This window comes from Hypomesus transpacificus, chromosome 7 (assembly GCF_021917145.1).
Source record: "Hypomesus transpacificus isolate Combined female chromosome 7, fHypTra1, whole genome shotgun sequence".
Classification (NCBI taxonomy): Eukaryota; Metazoa; Chordata; class Actinopteri; order Osmeriformes; family Osmeridae; genus Hypomesus; species Hypomesus transpacificus.
In genome coordinates this window covers 4,172,154-4,190,016 of record NC_061066.1, presented here as the reverse complement: position 1 = coordinate 4,190,016, position 17,863 = coordinate 4,172,154, and the positions used below count along the sequence as shown (strand labels likewise).

The window sequence follows — 17,863 nt, the reverse complement described above, 5'->3', positions numbered from 1 at the left end:
CTCCTGCTCACTCTCTCTGCCTCTCTCCTTTACTCGCTCTCTCTCACAATCCCCAATCCAGTTACACTGCTAGCAACCTGACAAAAGCTACTTTCCTCTCCCCTCCCTCCCCAGTGGTCTGAACAGGGTTGGGCAGCTATCAAAGTGCTTATGTACCTGTCGCCGTAGAGCTCTATCAGCTTTTGATTATTTTTGTTTTCCAGCAAAGCTTACACATGCACTCCTGTGTTTGGTAGAAGTAAGGTTTGATTTGTAAAATAAATAAATATATAATAATAAACACAATCCTAAAATGAGGGTTAGGGTTAGCCTACCCAACCCGATCTGAAAGAGGACATGAGCTGCAGTGGACGGTAGCTAGCAATCAACACGTGAACCTGCTAAGTAGCAAGCCATTAAACTCCCCTTGAATACATGTGATCTGAACACTGGAGACGAAACCAAAGGGCCGCGCCACGGGGACACACAAAGGCGGTGACAAATTAGCGGCTTTCCACCAAAGCTTTTAAAAAAGAAACAAAATCCCCCAACTTAGTATTGACCGGTACGGTGGGTGAACTAGGGGGAGAGGGGGGGGGGACATGGAGAAGAGGGAGGGACCGGGTCACACTTGGGTCCCAGGGAGGGGCGGACAGCCCCGGGTTAACAATCCCCAGAGGCCTCTCCCCGGTCTGGACGGGTCTGTGCCCGTGGCCCAGCGCTGACTGTGGGCCAGCCTCGGATTTAAGAAGGGGAAGGACTTAAAAATGACAACAAAAACGCCCGCCCCTGCTGAAATGGTTAAAAACCCAGGCAGTGAAAGAGGGTATTGTCTTCATGGGGAGCATGTGATCCCCTCCCCAACAAAAGCCTCACCGCCCCTCTCTCCTTCCTCGCTCTGTTGACTGGGGGAACTGAACCCAAAAATGTAAATAAAAAAGGGAGAGGCGGAGAGAGAGAGAGAGTGAGTGAGTATAAGACGAAGGAGGGGGGGGGGATATGGTCAGGGCCGCGATTCACACAATCACACACAATCAGCTATCCCAATGAGTGGAGTTGCCATGGCGACCACAGGTCAGACCGCCCCACCTTCAGCTGCTCGGGTAGCCTCAGAGATGGAGGAGAGAAGGAGGGAGGGCAAGAGAGAGAAGGAGAAGAAGCGAGAGAGAGAGAGAGAGAGAGAGAGAGAGAGAGAGAGAGAGAGAGAGAGAGAGAGAGAGAGAGAGAGAGAGAGAGAGGGTGACAGTGGGTGGGTGGGAGGGAAAACTGAGTGGGGGAGAGGAAGACAGAGAGCAGAGAAGCAGAGATGCACCCTTAGTGTATTTGCCTGTATCTACTTTCAAACCTCTACAAACTCAAAATTGATGCACACGTGTTACTCCCTTCAACTGAAAGTAACAGTGAAATGGCTTTTAAGGATGACTAAAAGAGAGAAACAGAACAGTTGGCTCAGAGTGCATCGTGCAGGTGTGGGTGAGTGTTCCTCTCGCTATGTGGGTATAAAAAGCACTGGACGACATCGGGCTCTAATGAATTCAAGCTGGACTCTAGGCAGAGCTCTTGTAACTAGTTACACAAGAAACATTTCCCTGGAGAAATCTCAGCCTGTACATTCAGCCTGTGGGCCACTTCAGTAAATCTGCCCCTCATCCTTCTATAAAACAACTATGAAGGGGAGCCCAAATAAGGAATGTCAAACCTCCAGACAGAACACAAAGTATTAAGGATTTCTTTCTTTGCAGAGTCTTCATTTCAAAGCTTCTACGTAGCAGGCGTGTGGATTCAGCACTGTGTAGGCGTGGCGCAGACAGAACGTGAGCTTAGCTCTCGTAGCTAAGCGAGGTTTAGCCGCCGTGCTTGAATCCCACCAAGAAAGACACGCCAAGCTAGCGGCTAAAGGGGGTTTCCATGCGACCTCCGTGGGTCTCCTCACCGTCTAAGCAGGTTTTGTTGTCCTCCAGGAGCTGGACACCGGTGGGGCAGGCGCACTGGTGGTAGGGCTTGACGGGGGACAGCAGGCACAGGTGGGAACAGCCGGCGTTCTTCAGCGAGCAGGGGACGTTGACGGCTGTGGAGAGGGGAGGAGATGGGCCTGTCAGAGTCGCTGAGGACGTTTTAGGGTGCGAGACGACACCGTTGTTTTTAAATTCCCCAAAAAAAGAAAGACACAACAACAACAAAAACAGTTTGAACCCTCTGTGTAAGTGCCTTGTGCTTTTATATCACTTCTCCCGTCTTCTGCTACAGTGAAGTGACGGATGAACACTCTGCATTTGGATGGTGTTGATGCCCCCTACATGGGTGACCCAGAACATACCCTCTCTCTGTATTCCCTGTGTGTGTGTGTGTGTCTGTGAGAGAGTGTGAGTGTTTGCCCTCAGATGTTGAGGGGTTGTGCCCGAAAGGTAGACTGCTCTCTCTGCCTTGAGAAATTCCCTGCATTCAGTCCCGGGGGAGAGAACAGGGGGAGCTATTGTTTTGGGCTGATCACAGAGGCAGGGAAAGGTGACTGCGCTGTCATCGTTTCTCCTCCCCGACTCGAGTTTCTAAACAAACCCCCCAGTGAACACATTGTGCATTGTTCTGGGGCAAATGTAAGAAGGAAGAAAGGTTTCTGTGCATCATATATCATTCAGATATATTGTTGTTGTATTTCAGGACTTTTAAGTAATTACCTCTACGAGACATCAGACACCCCCACATCACAGCCTAGCAATGTGTAGCGCTACATTCCTGTGCATCTAAACAGACCCGACCAAATCAGCCCACAGCAACGCAAGGCAGTGGTTAGTGCACTGACTGGTTGGGATTATGGTTGGCGTGGCACACGCTGGACACTGATTGGCTAGGAAGCGAGGGAGGGTGGGGCTTACAGGTGGGCTGTCTCTTCTGGCTGAAGACGTGGATGTCCATGGGGGAGAAGATGTCCGAGTGGACCTTACGGCGATCCTCGCCCGTGTCCTTCTGGCAGGAGTGGATGGAGTGCGTGTTCCAGTCCGTCCAAAACAGGGTCTCCTCGTAAAGAGTCAAGGCAAATGGGTGGGGGAGGTCACCTTTCACCACAACTTCCCTAAACATACAAAACACCCCCCAAAAAACAGGAAAGAAGATAAACATACATCAAAATGTGGTTAGGGTAAATCCAGATACAAATCTAAAACAGATCAGTCACAAATTGCTTTACAAACACAATCACACGGACCAGCAATCAAGCAAAAGCATATCCCAGATGTGGACAGGCTGCGTCGACCATTGGTAACTCAGTAACAGTACTTTACCTGTTGGTACCATCCAGGCTGGACCGGTGGATGAAATTGTATTTGGCGTCGGCCCAGTACAGCTTCTGCTGGCTGTAGTCCAGCGTGAGGCCGTTGGGCCAGTAGATATCCTTGTCGATGACCATCGCTCGGTTAGTGCCGTCCATCCCCGCGCGCTCAATCTTGGGGATCTCCCCCCAGTCTGTCCAGTACATGTACCTGAGGAAGGACAGACGAGAGCAACGCATCAATAGAGGTCCTGTGTACACAATAAGATTGAATATGAATATGTGCGTTACCAACATCCAAACAACTCCTTATTCATTCAGTTCCTTTTCCACTCAACACATCCACTGGCTTTTTTTTTGCCAATTACACAAGGACGATGTTACATTTACTTATTTAGCCGACGCTCTTATTCAGTGCGACTTACAGTGAGTAAAGGGACATTCCCCCCGAGGCAAGTAGGGTGAAGTGCCTTGCCCAAGGACACATCATTTGGCGCGGCCGGGAATTTAACTGGCAACCTTCTGATTAATAGCTCGATTCCCTAATCGCTCAGCCATCTGACCCCCACGTTTAGATATTTAGAAGATGCCTATGCTACAGAAACATCTGGGGCCAAACCTGCCTGTTTTCAAGGGAAAAGGGGGGGGGGGGGGCTACATGCAATTTGCGAGGAGGCTCGTTTGAAAACAACCATCCCTTCACAACCGAGGGTCGATGTGCTCTTGACCCAGTGACGGACTCTCTCACCCTCGGGCCGTCCCATAGGATGAGGCCTCTGACGTAGGAGGAGAAGGAAGGATGGAAAGCGGGATGGCGTGCTCGGGGCCCAGAGGAAGCCGAGTCAGGCCTCGAAGGGAGTAGGAGGATGAACCCTGTCTGGCTGGAGGAATAGAGAACCCCCTGAAGACACCACTCAGGCCTCCTACGCCCTGTTCTGGTGTGGAAAGACGAGTAACGGATGGGGCCCCTTCTATGCATGATGGCCGGCCGAGTGAGGTCTGAGGCATTAGAAACCAGACAGCGGCAGACGGACGCAAGTCTCGAGTGGTGGAGCCGACACGCTCCCCGATGCCTGCTTGTTGCCAGGTAACTGGGAGCACAGACGCAGGACATCAGACGACCAGGAGGCCAGAGGTGGATGTGAGACAAGCCTCCACCAGAGCACACAGGGATAGACGACAACACACACCTAACACCCCCGAATTTCACGTCAGAACAAACACACAACAGACTCCTTTAATCACATGGAAAAGATGCATCCTTTGTTTGGGCAGTTCGGACACCTTAGGCCAGCCTATCCAGGAAGGATTTGAGGAAACGGCTAATGGATCTGTTTATGAATACAGCCAACACAGAGGGAAGAGGGCAAGAGACTAGACGCGTGAAGAGTAGTAAGAGCGACAAATGGAGACTAAGTGTTTGTGTGTGTGCGTATCCAAGCATCTGAGCGTGAATAAGAGTGAGTGAGTGAGAGAGAAAGAGGGGAAGCGAGCGCTTGTGGAGGGCTTGTCATTTTAACACATCCTGCCTTTTACGCATCGGCACAAAAGCTCCTCCAGGGACCAGGGGAGCCGCTGTGCTAACGGCTGCCTTTGTTTTCCCTAATTACCCTCCCAGCTGGACAACCTCTCTCGACTCCCCCTCACCTCTAGCCCCTGCACCCTTCCCAGCCTCTCTCTTCTCTCTCCCCCCTCTACTCATCCCATGGCCCATTTCACCACCACCAGCACCACCCCCCCCCCCCCCCCCCCCCCCCCCCCCCCCCCCCCCCCCCCCCCCACCGGCCCCTCTCGGTGTCCGCGGAGGCCCCTGGTCAACCTTGGGACCCGGGAAAAACCCGGACTCGCTGTGGAGGACAATGGTCATGAAGTGGAGGAGAGTTCATGAGGATGTCCAAGAGCAAACACGGGGGCGAGCGCACACTGTGGTGCGTCCTGCTCCGAGACCGCATGGCGACCCCTTGAATTCCTCCCGTCGGCGAGCGACAATAACAAGCCGGCTTGCTAGCCTGGTGGCTGCGGTTAGAGCAAACTCCCTGGAAGAAGGGAGAGGGGTTCAGAGATGTCTTGGTCAACCCTGTTCTAGGACACAATCAGGGATACGATCGGGACTCCAAGTGGATAAGGGATTACGTGGATCTCCAGTGCCAGAGCTCCAGATGTGTTTTGCGGGGCTGCAGCACAGACGCAAAGCTAACTCGATTCTCTGGCATGAAAGACAGAAAAAGAACATGCGCAATTTCACAACCAGATCAGCTTCAAAAGCAGGTTTTCCAGATCAAAGCGACCGTACAGCTCCCTTGTCCATCTCACAGTCCCAAAACAAAGCTGGTGAAATGACGGTACGGTCACCAGTGTTGACTTGGTCTTAGGGTGAGGTACAACCTCAGGTTCGGAGGTTCGCTACAGGAGGCCGCCCTGTTGTAAATGAGTCGCGGTGATCTACAAAAGCAGTTGCGCTGCTGCGTACAGTGGATTTGCCTTTGGCTGTCGGCTACCTGTCATTTGATACCGGGAGTAGGTTGATAACATCTAGTGCCAAAATGTCTTGGAATGCGGGCCTGTTAATCACAGGCCTGAGTGTGTTGGCTAGACGAGCCACTGTGCAGAGCAGGGGAGTTCTCCAGATCTTGTCCTTGGTTTTCGACGGAAGTCCAGCTACACTCTCAAGGGAGCGACATACCTCGCTACGAAAGAAAAGAACAATGAAATGAGGGTATATTTCCCCTCTCCTCTCGTTCCTTCTTCAGAATGGGGCATGTCTAGACAGTTCTTTAGAGGAGATGAGTGAAGGTGTGTGTCCTTACTGTGTGTGAGTGTGTGTGTGGGGGGGGGGGGGTGTAAGTGACTCATCACAGCTCTCGTCACTTTGAGAATGGGGAACTTCTGACATTGCTATGGCGTGAGGCACTGCGATTCCGCACGATAGTGCTTTGGAGGAGGAGGCCTTGGAGTCCCGGAACAACAGCTGACATGTCAGAGGGACCCTCTGGGGATGGTCAATAATGTGAAGGGAGTTTACTCCTGAGGGGTTGACTTATAAAGAGGTACCGGATTTGACTAAGCATTTTATGACACCGCCACCCCCCCCCCCCCCCCCCCCCCCCCCCCCCCCGCCACCCCCCGTTCAAACACAAACAAACACCCCAGGGGGCGATACCGTTTTGTTTAGACAGCCGGCGCTCAAACGCGGTGTAAAAACTGAAACGAAGCCCTCGCAAGACTCATCGGTTTTCAAACCCCGAGAAACATTTGATGGAATTCTAAAACGAGGGATTCATCTTCGTTGCCAAACACCCTGGGAAATAAGGAAGAGCTTACATGCATCCTTCCGTCACATGTTTTTTGGAAGATTGAAGTAGTGAACAACAACAAAGGGGAACAATGGAGAAGTTTTACGGCGGTGGGTTGAGTCTCTTCGCGGTGGGTACACATGGCAAGCTCTGCGCCCAGAGAAGAAGAGTCTGGGAATGCTTGGGTGAGTGGGGGGGGGGGGGGTGGAGGGTTTCTGAGAACACATGACAGAAACTGTAAGGCTCCAGGAGAACAGACGGGAGGAGGAGGAGGAGGAGGAGGAGGAGGAGGAGGAGGAGGAGGAGGAGGAGGAGGAGGAGAAGAGAGCAAAGTGGTGGAGGAGTAGTGAGGCGGAAGAATGATACCGCGAGTGAGGGAACCAGCCTCGGGGTTGGGGGAAGCTGAACATGACATGCTGCAGGCTTGTGAAGAGCGGGCGTAACTTCTGGTGTGTGTGTGTGTGTGTGTGGGGGGGGGGGGGGACGCGGTGTTGTCATCGCTCCTCAAGTACCTGGGGGTGGGGTGCAAGTTGGGGGCAGGTCGCTGCCTAGAATAGGGCTTGCGAACGGGTGGTAGTAGTGAAGGGGGAGTTGTAGGAACACAAAAGCCAAAGTCTGGGAATAAGAGGGAAGTGCGGGGGAGGGGGGCTCTTTAAACTGGTGGGGGAGGGAGTCACCAATCCAAAATGGGCACTTTAATGGGTCTAATTACACGCTTCTTAAGATTTCTGTCTGATGTTACGGCACACGGCCCTCTCAATGCGACCGTGGTCCACTTGTCCAAACCAAACAGTTGTGCTGCTTGTTAAGCGCATTGCTTTGGACGCATTGTGCAACAGATTTGTGTGTTTGTGCGTGTGGTGGCTGCCTCTGGAAAATACTTCCAAGCATGCAGACATGGCCCATTTGTCAGAGTTAAACACAGGAGAGGAAACAAGTCCGTAATTAAAAGTGCCCTTAAAAACCCTGAAATTCATCTGTGGCGATGTTGTGAATGAGAAGTGTGAGAGAAAGGATGCACAATGGCCCATAACATCCAAGTGATTTGAGTAAGTCAACCCAGGAAGAGTCCATAACCCAGTCAGGCTGAAGGCAAGACGGGACCGTATCCCAAAAATAACATACGCTACCCCCTCCAACCGAGGCTACACCCTCTCCTTGGGTTTCGCTCCAGACGAAGTACAATGCGACTTGTGACAATAAATCCATCACAAGCTCTGACTGACGATGGCGTCAGCCTGTGAGTCAACCCTGCGTGTGACAAAAGTCGAGTGAAATTGAAGTTTGCGCAACCACCCCCCCCCCCCCCAATGGGAGAAACGCTAGCAATCTGGAGCGGAGAACTCTCTCACCCAAAAAAAAGAAACCCAAAAAAAACCTGCAGCCGCGCTCGCCACAAGAGCTGCATTGTATTTGGTACCTGAAGCATTAATCAGTCGTGTTGAACGCAGTCCAAAAGCTGCGTTCCTTGCTGGATTTGGGGAAACCAGTTTCCCTTAACAGCTCTCCGTCTCTCCTCCCCCCATGCTGGCCTAATGCATTTGGTCCAAAACCCAGACTTGGCAGGGCCCCTGTGCTCCGGGGTCATTCTAACGACTTAACTTGAAACAAACACACACGTATCACAAACATTTAAGCTGCGTCTCGATGTCCCGGACCACTAAAATGTGTGGGAAGCGAGTTCGCAACACAGTGGTGCAGGGAATGGTAGAGCACAGGGGCTTGGTCCTGAAGAATAACACTTTTCAGTAGACGCTTTACATGGTTCTGCTGAGGGGAGGAAAAAACAGCAGCATCGAGCGCTGCGTATGGGTTCTGAATACATTGCAGACACAAAAAGAGTATGTTCTATGACCGTTTCTGGGGATATAGTGTGTGTGTGTGTGTGTGTGTGTCAAAGCCCGTAGGAGTATGAGTAAGTAAACCCAGTCCCATGCAGCGAGGCCAGCCTGTAGTCACAGCCCTTCCAGAGAGGGGATCAAACAGTCGGCACACGTGTGAGCCAGACACCCACCGAGCCCCATTAACACAGCCCGGCCGACAGCCCCCAGCGCCTGCAGGAATCCTGCTTGCACCCGCATCCCCCCTCTCCCTCTCTCTCTTCACAAGGACGGTGCAGAGCCGGGCCTCCGTGCACGCACACACGTACACACACACACAAAGGGCACACAACTGTATAGGCTCAGCCTTGAGAGCCAGGTGAAAAGGGAAAAAAGCACACACACACCAAAGAGCTGAACAGCCAAGTACGTACGTACACACTTACACACATACTACGCATGCCAACACGGCTTGGCTATTAACCAGTGCAAATAGCTGCCAATACCTTATAAGATGAACTACAAAGCTTCCAATAGCTCCCTTTGGCAAGCCTTGGACAAAGAAGAAAGAAGCCGAAGGAGGGAAGGGGCCGGCATTTTATAGCAAGGGGCTTTTTAAGAAAATGATGGTTGCGTTGTAAAGCAACTCCCCCCTACAGTTAAAATCATCGTGGCACAAGGCTTCGTTCCCACCTAACCGAGAGGCAGGAGGTGGTGTTCCAGGGACGGACCGGGGCCTTGGCCTGATGGGCTGTCCCCCACTCACCATGGGGAGGGGGTCCGGGTCCCTCACTGAGGCTGTAATGGGCGAGCGTTTCGTAAACACAGGTGAATCGATGCCCTTTGTAAATGACATCCCTTGGTGACTCGTAAAAGGTTTTAAGAAAGATTGGCAGCTTGAGACTGGATTTGGATTTGCTTGACGTTAGCCCCCTTTATTCCGACAGCAGAGGCAAAGGCTAAAGTCAGACCCCCCCTCCTCCCTCCCTCCCTCCCTCCCTCCCTCCCTCCCTCCCTCACACACACACACACACGACATATGAATCATTACGTCGGGAATACTCCGGCCCCAATATCTTGCAATAGCTGCAAGACCAAATAAAAAATGAAGTTTTACTGAAAACATCTGTCGGCGCAACAATGGGCCTTTGTGAAGTGCACGCAACCAATAAACGGCCTCTCGGATTTAAACAAAACACACGCAAACAAAAACGGTGATGCATGTTGCATTTGAGATTTGACGCAAGAGAACGATAAGAAAAGTGTGTTCACTTTTAATGGCCATCATGCTAATCTGATGGAGGACGGGTTTGGAAGTCCCCCTACCCCCCACCCACACAGGCACGCACGGCTGTGCTCCAAGCAGGCTGTCACAGCGGGGAGTCGTTCCGCAGGGCCGGCTGATTCAATCGGAAGCGGGCTAAGCTATTTGTACAATGGAGTCATTACAGCGCCGCTCAGCCCGCTTTCCTCGTCCGCCAGCACTCTGCTGGAAGTCCCGGCTGGCACCGCTCCGTCTGCATGCGGCTGCACGCGGGGCCTAGGGGGGCCAAGAGAACCAGTGGGGGCCAAGAGAACCAGTGGGGGCCAAGAGAACCAGTGGGGGCCAAGAGAACCAGTGGGGGCCAAGAGAACCAGGCCCCCGGCCCAGGAGGGAGCAGGCTGGGTGGGGACAGGCCTGGGGCGGACCGAGGGTAGGCTGGCTGGAGGTGGCTCACCCAGGTGACGACAACTCTAATACCCCTTCCTCTCTCATCTCCAACAACAAACAACAGCCTGCCTCAGAAGTTAGATTAGTGACCAGGGTTCTCATTTTATAAAACTGTGCGTAGGATTCGTACTAAAAGTGTACGTACGCCCAGAAGCCTAAAATGGCGTACGCCCCCCCAAAAATCTGATTTATACAACCGTGCGCACGCACACCTGTAAGCAATGTTCCCTTTATAAATCACAGATTACCCACAAATGTGCGTACCTGAATCAGCATTTTACCCCGCCCTGAACAAGCCCATTTTAAACCGTAAATGGTCAATGCAAAGCACCTTATGAATGCTAATCCACTATATTAATGGCCCTGGCATGTGATTGTTCTTACGTTACATAACGTTACGTTGAGTCATGGCATCAGGAGGGAAAAGAACGAAAAGGCGCAACTTCTCAGACACTGACATTGAAATACATTAGGCCTATTTGGTGAACACAGCAGCGGGATCACCAATAAATAGTATTTCCAGTTTTTGGCATATGATGATATATGCACAGTATTAAAGAAATATATGTAGTTATAGGCTACACTGTGTTTTGCAGTCATGTAAAGGTAGGATATGAGATGTTTTCCTGTATTCCATGCAGTCGGGGCATGTCTCCCTCCTGCACTCCCATGGTGGACCATCTGATGGTGAAACGGCGCTGAATTTTGATTTAAAATTTGAGTTGAATTGTACAAGGTGTTTATGGAACAATTATCACTCAGTACAAGTGCAAATAACACTGCTGGATGTAATCTTCATGATAGTGATGAAACGGAGTGGAAAAAACATTTGTGAGGAAAATAGAATATATAAATATTACGAGTAATCGTTCTTCCCACATGTACTTTCTGCAGTCTGACTACAGTACAGTCATCTGCGGCGCCAATTCCAACTGTCTCCAAAATGCGCGTCGACCTACAGATGGGTCAGGGTGTGCGTGGAGGACCGCACATTCTCCCGTCAAGTTAGTTTTTTTATAAATCACAACCTTAGCATGGGAAGTGGCGTATGCACATTTTCAGGCCTGTTTTGTGCGTACGCAACTTTTATAAATGAGAACCCAGCTATTCACTGACACGTACTCGCAACTCGGTTTTTAAAGTCAGGTTCACTTCGAAAAGGATCCCACCCCCCACTTCTCTGGAGTTTCCAATGAATATATTGTGATTCTTTTTCAAATGTACACAAATCTTTATTACGGTATCACCCTCAAAAAGCCGACACTCCCCACTTTAGTCTCCACAGACTCAAAACCTTACAAAGAACGTGTTTAGCGGGCAGCGACATCTTACAAGTGCTGGGAATGAGAACTAGTTAAACCGATTCACACAAACAGATACGAATGGGGGTGAGTGGGGGGGGGGGGGGGGGGGGGGGTGAGATGAGCGGGGGAGGGGGCTGGTAAGGGAGAGAAGGACAGCATCCCTTCAATTTAAATAAAACTAATGAATACATTACGGGGGCTCTTTTATCCCTGTCCTTGTGGATTTACATGCTAATTCATGCCCCTCTTTGGTGCCTGGTCGCCTGTATGGAAAAATTGGGCACATCACTGAAAATGGTGACGGAAGAAAGTGGGAGGAGGTGAACGAGCGAGGGTGTGTGTGTGCCATGAGCGAGTGAGTGGGTGAATGTGCTTGTGTGAGTGAGGAAAGAGAGAGAGTGAGGCACAGAGCGAAGAAGGAGAATGTGTGGTCACGTGACCACAAACATCAATGCTATGAGCAGTCTTTCTAGTCCACTCAGGAGACGGGGGTGCCACAGCAGGTGGTCATGGGATATAGATACAGGAAACACAGCAGTACTGAACAACGTGACCAGGAAGCAGCTCCCAGGGGCTTCGAAACAGCATACCAGCCAACAGTTTTATCGTATAGATGAGCTCATTATATTGTTATTCATAGCTGTATTATCCAGCCAACTGATGAGCTTTGTGAATCACAGTGGCCGGGATAGTCTTTGGTCAAACTGGGTATTAACCAACGCATATGGATCACCGTCAACTTCACACAGTCCGTCAGATTCTCTCTCTCCCTGCCCCCCCCCCCCCCCTACACACTCACACACACAGCTGCAGCAGCAATACCATTAGCATTTAGCCCTGATAGCCTGCAGCCATTTGCTTGTGGCTAAATTCCCTGCGATGGGGGAGGGGAGGACTGAGCTGGAGGCGTTACCTGGAGAAAGAGAAGCCTCGGAATAAGCCCTTGCCAGGCGGACTACGCTAGCAACAAGACAACAGGGGTCGAGGCATTGCTGAAGGACGACTCAAACCCAACGGGGTTTACCAAGCACTTTCAGGCAACCGTGGGCGTTGAGGTGCACCGTACAGGCGTCACCATGAACTTATTTAAGCTTATGGGTGGAATCTAAAGTTCGCTCTCATTGTGTGAAAGAACGCATACAATGCCTGCGAAGAGGCCCCCAGGGAGTGAGAGGTGTGTCACCCTCACTGATAATATGGTGACAAGTTACGAGGAGGGCATGAGCGCGACAGGATCGAGCGGTCGCTTGATGACTGACTCATATCGGTTAACGATCGTGTCACAAATCAAGAAGAGTGGCTTTTATTGGTGGTCACCTTGCGAGATGGGCAGGACCTCCACCGTCCATAGTAGGGTTTATAAATAGCACGGGAGGTTGATAGAGGGAGATAGGCCCTGGCGCCTATGAGCTACTACTGTGCGGGAATTGGTAGAGATGTAGAGATGCGACACATTGGCGGCTCCCTGAAATATGCCCGTGATATAACTGGAAACACCTGTTTGAGATAACAGTCCAATATGGTCAAACTGGGCCGTTTGCCTGAATCTTACTTTTATGTTTCACAATGTCCAAAATGAGGCAAGAAGCAATTAAAAATACATTTTAAAAAGTTACAACTTTCATGTTACTTCCAGGAAAAGATCAAACAAAATCCTGAGAAAAAGTCAGATTAACTGCTGCTAGTTCTCTCGTCCAAATGACTGACCTTTCAAATACCACTGTGGAAGACAGGTACTGACACTGATAGCTAAAACAGAACGTCCTCTCTGCGTTTCAACCCGGTGACTTCCATATTCCATCTGTACGGGCCGGTGACAACAAAGCGGGAACAGCCATAACTGTCCAAACAGGAACAATGGCTGCCACTGTCTGGCCTGAGGGGCTATCTACCGCCTGGTTTGGCTAGGCAGCCACTGGTCAGGTTATCAAGGGAAGTAAGGGGTGGGGGGCCTGGGAACAGAGGGGGTATAGAGGGGGGTGGGGGGGACTAGAACGACCCACTGTGGCCCGGTATCTGGTTACCGGCCTTAGCCTTTGTCTGAACCTCCACGGTCAGGTTACCCACTTGGTCACCTGGACGGCCTGGTCTCCACGTCCCCAGTCTGCTGGGTGTAACCAGAGCCCCACCACGCTCCCCATACCTCAAGGCTCCATGGGGACTCACCAAGCCCTGCTGATCACTGATAACACTGGGCTATTAAACATGGCTCCACATAGGAATATTTAAGCCTGAATCTGAAACGGCTAAATTATCTTGGGGAGCCAACCGGGAGGGGGGGGTTATCCAAATAGTTCACATTCATGATAGGTCGCCGCCACATACTAACGTCCAAATATCCGTCTGGAAACATCCAGCGACCCGTCCACGTGTTTCTGAACTCCCGGGCTACGATGACGCCACGTCAACATATTTTGAAAGGCGCAGCTCTAAAACTCAATGATGCAGATCTATTGCCCTCCCCGATATTCAGACATCCCTCATCCGTCTCGCGGCAGACCCCCCCCCCCCCCGAATATGGGCCACGGCGCGCACCCCGTGCTCCGGGAGATCGGGTTTCATGTGGGATAGCTGCGCGGTCAGAGATTGCCCCTCGGCCCTTCGCCTGGCTCACTGAGAGGTTGGACTCCCGTGACCCAGCACCCAGTGCTGAGCCCCGACATCAAAGGGAGCACATACCAATCCCTTGAATATTGTTTGGACAAAAGGTTGGTAGCCCAGTGCCCTGACATCAAAATAACCTACATTATGAATATTCTTTTGGAGAATCAAGAGCACTAAGTGCATTGTAGCCCCCCCCCCCCCCCCCCCCAAAGACAAATAATGGCAGTTTGTTTCTCTCGACAGGGAGGTCATGAGTAGCTTTGTAATTAAAGTATTCCGATTAGGAACGATACAGCCCAAGATTTTGCACACACCCTTTGCTAAACAGACCGTGTGGCCAGATCGTTCCCAAGGTTCGGAGATAGAACCAGGAGGTTTCCTAGACCACGCCACCGGATCAGGAAACACTCCTCTATCACTACTTCACACTCACTGAGGGAGGGGGGGGGGGGGGAGGAAACCAAGCCAGTGTATTTGCAGTGAATGGCTTTTGTTGTGCTACAGTGAGTTCCCAGATTTCAATCTACACCAACAAAAGATTGGAATATTTCTGACTCGAAGAAAGAGGCAAAAGGTCTATTCAATGGGATGTAATCCTTCCTCCTGTTTTCATTCAGTTTTTTTTTTTAGTCTGCATGTGGGCCATCCTGGTGGCCCGCAGCTTGTAATTCAACCATACCATGTTTAGGGGCCTAGATTGTCTGTCTCTTGTTGGCCTTATATGGAATTTGCGGAGAAAACCTAGATCTATGCAAGCATGACAGAACCCCATATTCCAAAACGGTAACTACTCTTCCAGAAAACGCCACAAGACAACTCCGAGCTGAACCTGTGAGGTAATTGGTGAGGCATGCTGCTGCTGGGTCCTGAGAGGAGCGCCCATAACCTGGGTTTGTTTACCATCGCTCTCTCCCTCTCCTTCCCCCTCTCCCTGGCTGGGGCAGATGCCCCTCTATCTTGAGCTGATATAAGACATTCCACAGCTGCCGGCACTAAGCACCCTCGCCGCTCCCCTTCCTCAGGAGTGGAGAAAAACAACACTGCCTCTCTTGTTCATTTTGCTGGAGATTCCGGTGGACGCCCGCTTGTTGGAGAAGGCTCTGGGCTTAGGGAACCTTGCAACCCAATCCAGGCCAGTGCCGCAAACAAAGGTGGACCTCACAAAAGCAGTTACACCCCCCTTCCTCCCTCCACACACACTCTTTCTGCCTCCCCCCCCCCCCCCCCCCTCCACCTTTCAGTGACCAAACAAAGCCAGGTGCTTACCCTCTTCCTGGATCCAAGGCGATAGCCCTTGGCTGATCCAGCTCTTGCCAGAACAGAACTTTTCTCAACGATCCATCGAGTTCGGCGACCTCGATCCGATTGGTTTCCGAGTCAGTCCAGTAAAGTTTGCTGCCCAGCCAGTCGCAAGCCAGTCCGTCCGGAGAAGCCAGTCCTGACACAACGATGGTTTGGACCCCGCTGGCCCCTAATTGGTTAAAAACGGTGCGCTTGATGGCTTCCTCGCTCACGTCGCTCCAGTAGATGAGCCCGTGAGCGTAAACGTAGTCCACGGCTGCAGCGTCCTCCAGCCCTCCAACCACCACCGTGGCATTGGCCTTCCCGTGCGCCGCATCCACCAGCCGCAGGTCCCGCCGGTTTGCATAGAGCAGGAGGGGCACTCCTGGTGGATTAAGACAAAAACACATCATGGATTAGGTACCACTATACAAGCAGGGATGCGAGAGCCCTTCGTAGAACAGGATTGCTAGGACCGAAACCAACAAACCCACTCGTCTGACACATAAACTGAAATCCGAGGCGCGTTTTCCTTAGTCACATTAGGGTTTTTTCTTCTTTAAAAAAAAAAAAGTGATGGCATTTTGTATCCCTGTAGTCGTGAAACAACCTCTGGGTTCTCAGATGTATTACTAACATGACTCATACTGGCATGTCACAAAAACCCAAAGTTCCCTGTTTTCTTGCATACCTGTTTCTTTAACCCTCGAGTACGTTCAAGGACATGCGTGCAAAAAAAAAAAAAAAAGAAGGGAAAATCCCCTTCCCATGTTGTTGCAAGTCTATGTGATCTGAATGCCTGCTGCAGACTTCACCAACTTTATCATGGGTTAGGACTTGAAACAACCCCGTGGAACCCATTCCAGAAGGCCTTGTGAGAGTTAAAGCAGGCTTTACTTCTGTGAGCAGTTAGGCCTACACACAAACGTTTTAAGACTCTAATTAGATATGATCATCGCTTTCATCCCCATTGCCTTATCTTGCAAAATACTACACTGACTTGGAGCTATCCGATATGCTAAATGGTGAAATGCAATAGTAGCGAGGCTACAGGTTGGGCCTCACACCACCTCTCCTGGTTCTTGGCACACTGCCTAACCCCAATTTGACACATCTACCACCACATGCCAACGGATCACTATCAAGGTCAACCTCAAGCCCCTTGCCTCCTATGGTGTAGCTGTTTTTTTTAACCATGGGGGAATTTCCTTCTCCAAATAAAATTCTCAGAACACCGGGTAGTTCCATCCAAGACTACTCCACTCTGCCAAAAGTAAATACAAGGGGAAATGCAGTATTGGGACACTTGGGAGACACGTCTCCGTTTTGCACCCTGGGTGCAGTCACTTTTGTTAAGCTGCGTACCTGAAGCTTGTTTTTATGAAAGCTAAATAAGGAAGGCCTTTAACAGTCAAAAGTGTAGGCTATTCAATACATGAGATTGAAAAGCGGCTTCAATAGGACTTTGCAAAGAGGACTAACTTAAAGCCTTTATTTTCCAAGTCTGTGAGGTGTATCACCTGATTCTTGTTATAAGAATGCATTACATTGCGATAACAGCTACTGGTTATTTTGTAAGGGTTTTGTGTTAACAAATGACATACGTTCAACAGTTTTCTTGCTCTTTGAACTCAAGGCTTCTTTGAATGAAAGTATTTCTAGATTTGCTTAGATGACTGATCCAAAACACTGTCCATTTTCTAATAAATTTGTTTTGCCTTTTGCTCCTTCTTAACCCATCCAAATATGACTACCAGATGAAGTTAACCTTATATCCTGTTTCCATTCATTAGAATTGAAAATGGTCAATCATACAAAAAAATAATAATTGAAAAGGGGGGTCAAAAAAAATATGGTAGCAAACTTGCTTGCAAGACCCAACTGTGCCCCTGACACCAATACAAAAGTCACCTACTAAACATTTGTCTAAGCACAGGTTTGCCTATCTTTAGTGGAATGATGAGATACTGTCTGAATGGGAACACCATGTGTTATTGCTTTCAAGGCCCTTTGTGGGCCCTCTATGTCTGACACCAGGGGCAGAGCAAATGTTGATGTTTAGCTTACAGCTTTATCTATACTTGGCAGTCTACAAGAAAGCTCTTTAGATTCAAACAGTGAAAATTTGATATGTACCATTATGATGCTGAAGCATAATGTAATCTTATATCAACATACATTAAATAATAGCATTCTGCTTTTGTGAAACTAAAAAACACGAAGCCCTACAATATCCATGAACAAGTTCCACTCGGGAAAGGAAAGCATGTTGCCAAACGTTTATGTCCTTCATTAGCCTGTTGCATATGCATTGCTTAACTTGCGCGATAACACGATGACCAACTAATTAAGCTATGCCAGTGACTGAAAACCAAATAATTGCATTTGACTAACAATAGCAAATAACGATAGACAGGTTGTATTACTGTGTTGTACTATGCAGTTAGGGGCACATGAGTACAGCTAAAATGTTAGCTGTGCTGCTAGCTCATCCATGCACCTATATTAGATAAACATATAGTTAGCCATAACCTGCCAACAAGGTAGCAACATCAAACATCACAGAATTCCTTGAGGATATGCTGTGGGCGTAATTCACAACTCAA

At 50.1% G+C, this 17,863-nt stretch overlaps 1 protein-coding gene across 2 annotated transcripts in view; it reads right to left on the bottom strand.

Moving 5' to 3' along the window:
- lrp6 (low density lipoprotein receptor-related protein 6) overlaps positions 1 to 17,863 on the bottom strand; it is a 38,537-nt gene that overhangs the window by 20,102 nt on the left and 572 nt on the right. For both annotated transcript variants that reach the window (XM_047023117.1, XM_047023118.1), the window contains exons 2-5: positions 15,243 to 15,642; positions 3,258 to 3,455; positions 2,853 to 3,049; positions 1,913 to 2,047 (exon numbers count right to left, since the gene is read on the bottom strand). In XM_047023117.1, the coding sequence (XP_046879073.1) occupies positions 1,913 to 2,047; positions 2,853 to 3,049; positions 3,258 to 3,455; positions 15,243 to 15,642 (930 nt within the window). The remainder of the gene's footprint in view (positions 1 to 1,912; positions 2,048 to 2,852; positions 3,050 to 3,257; positions 3,456 to 15,242; positions 15,643 to 17,863) is intronic.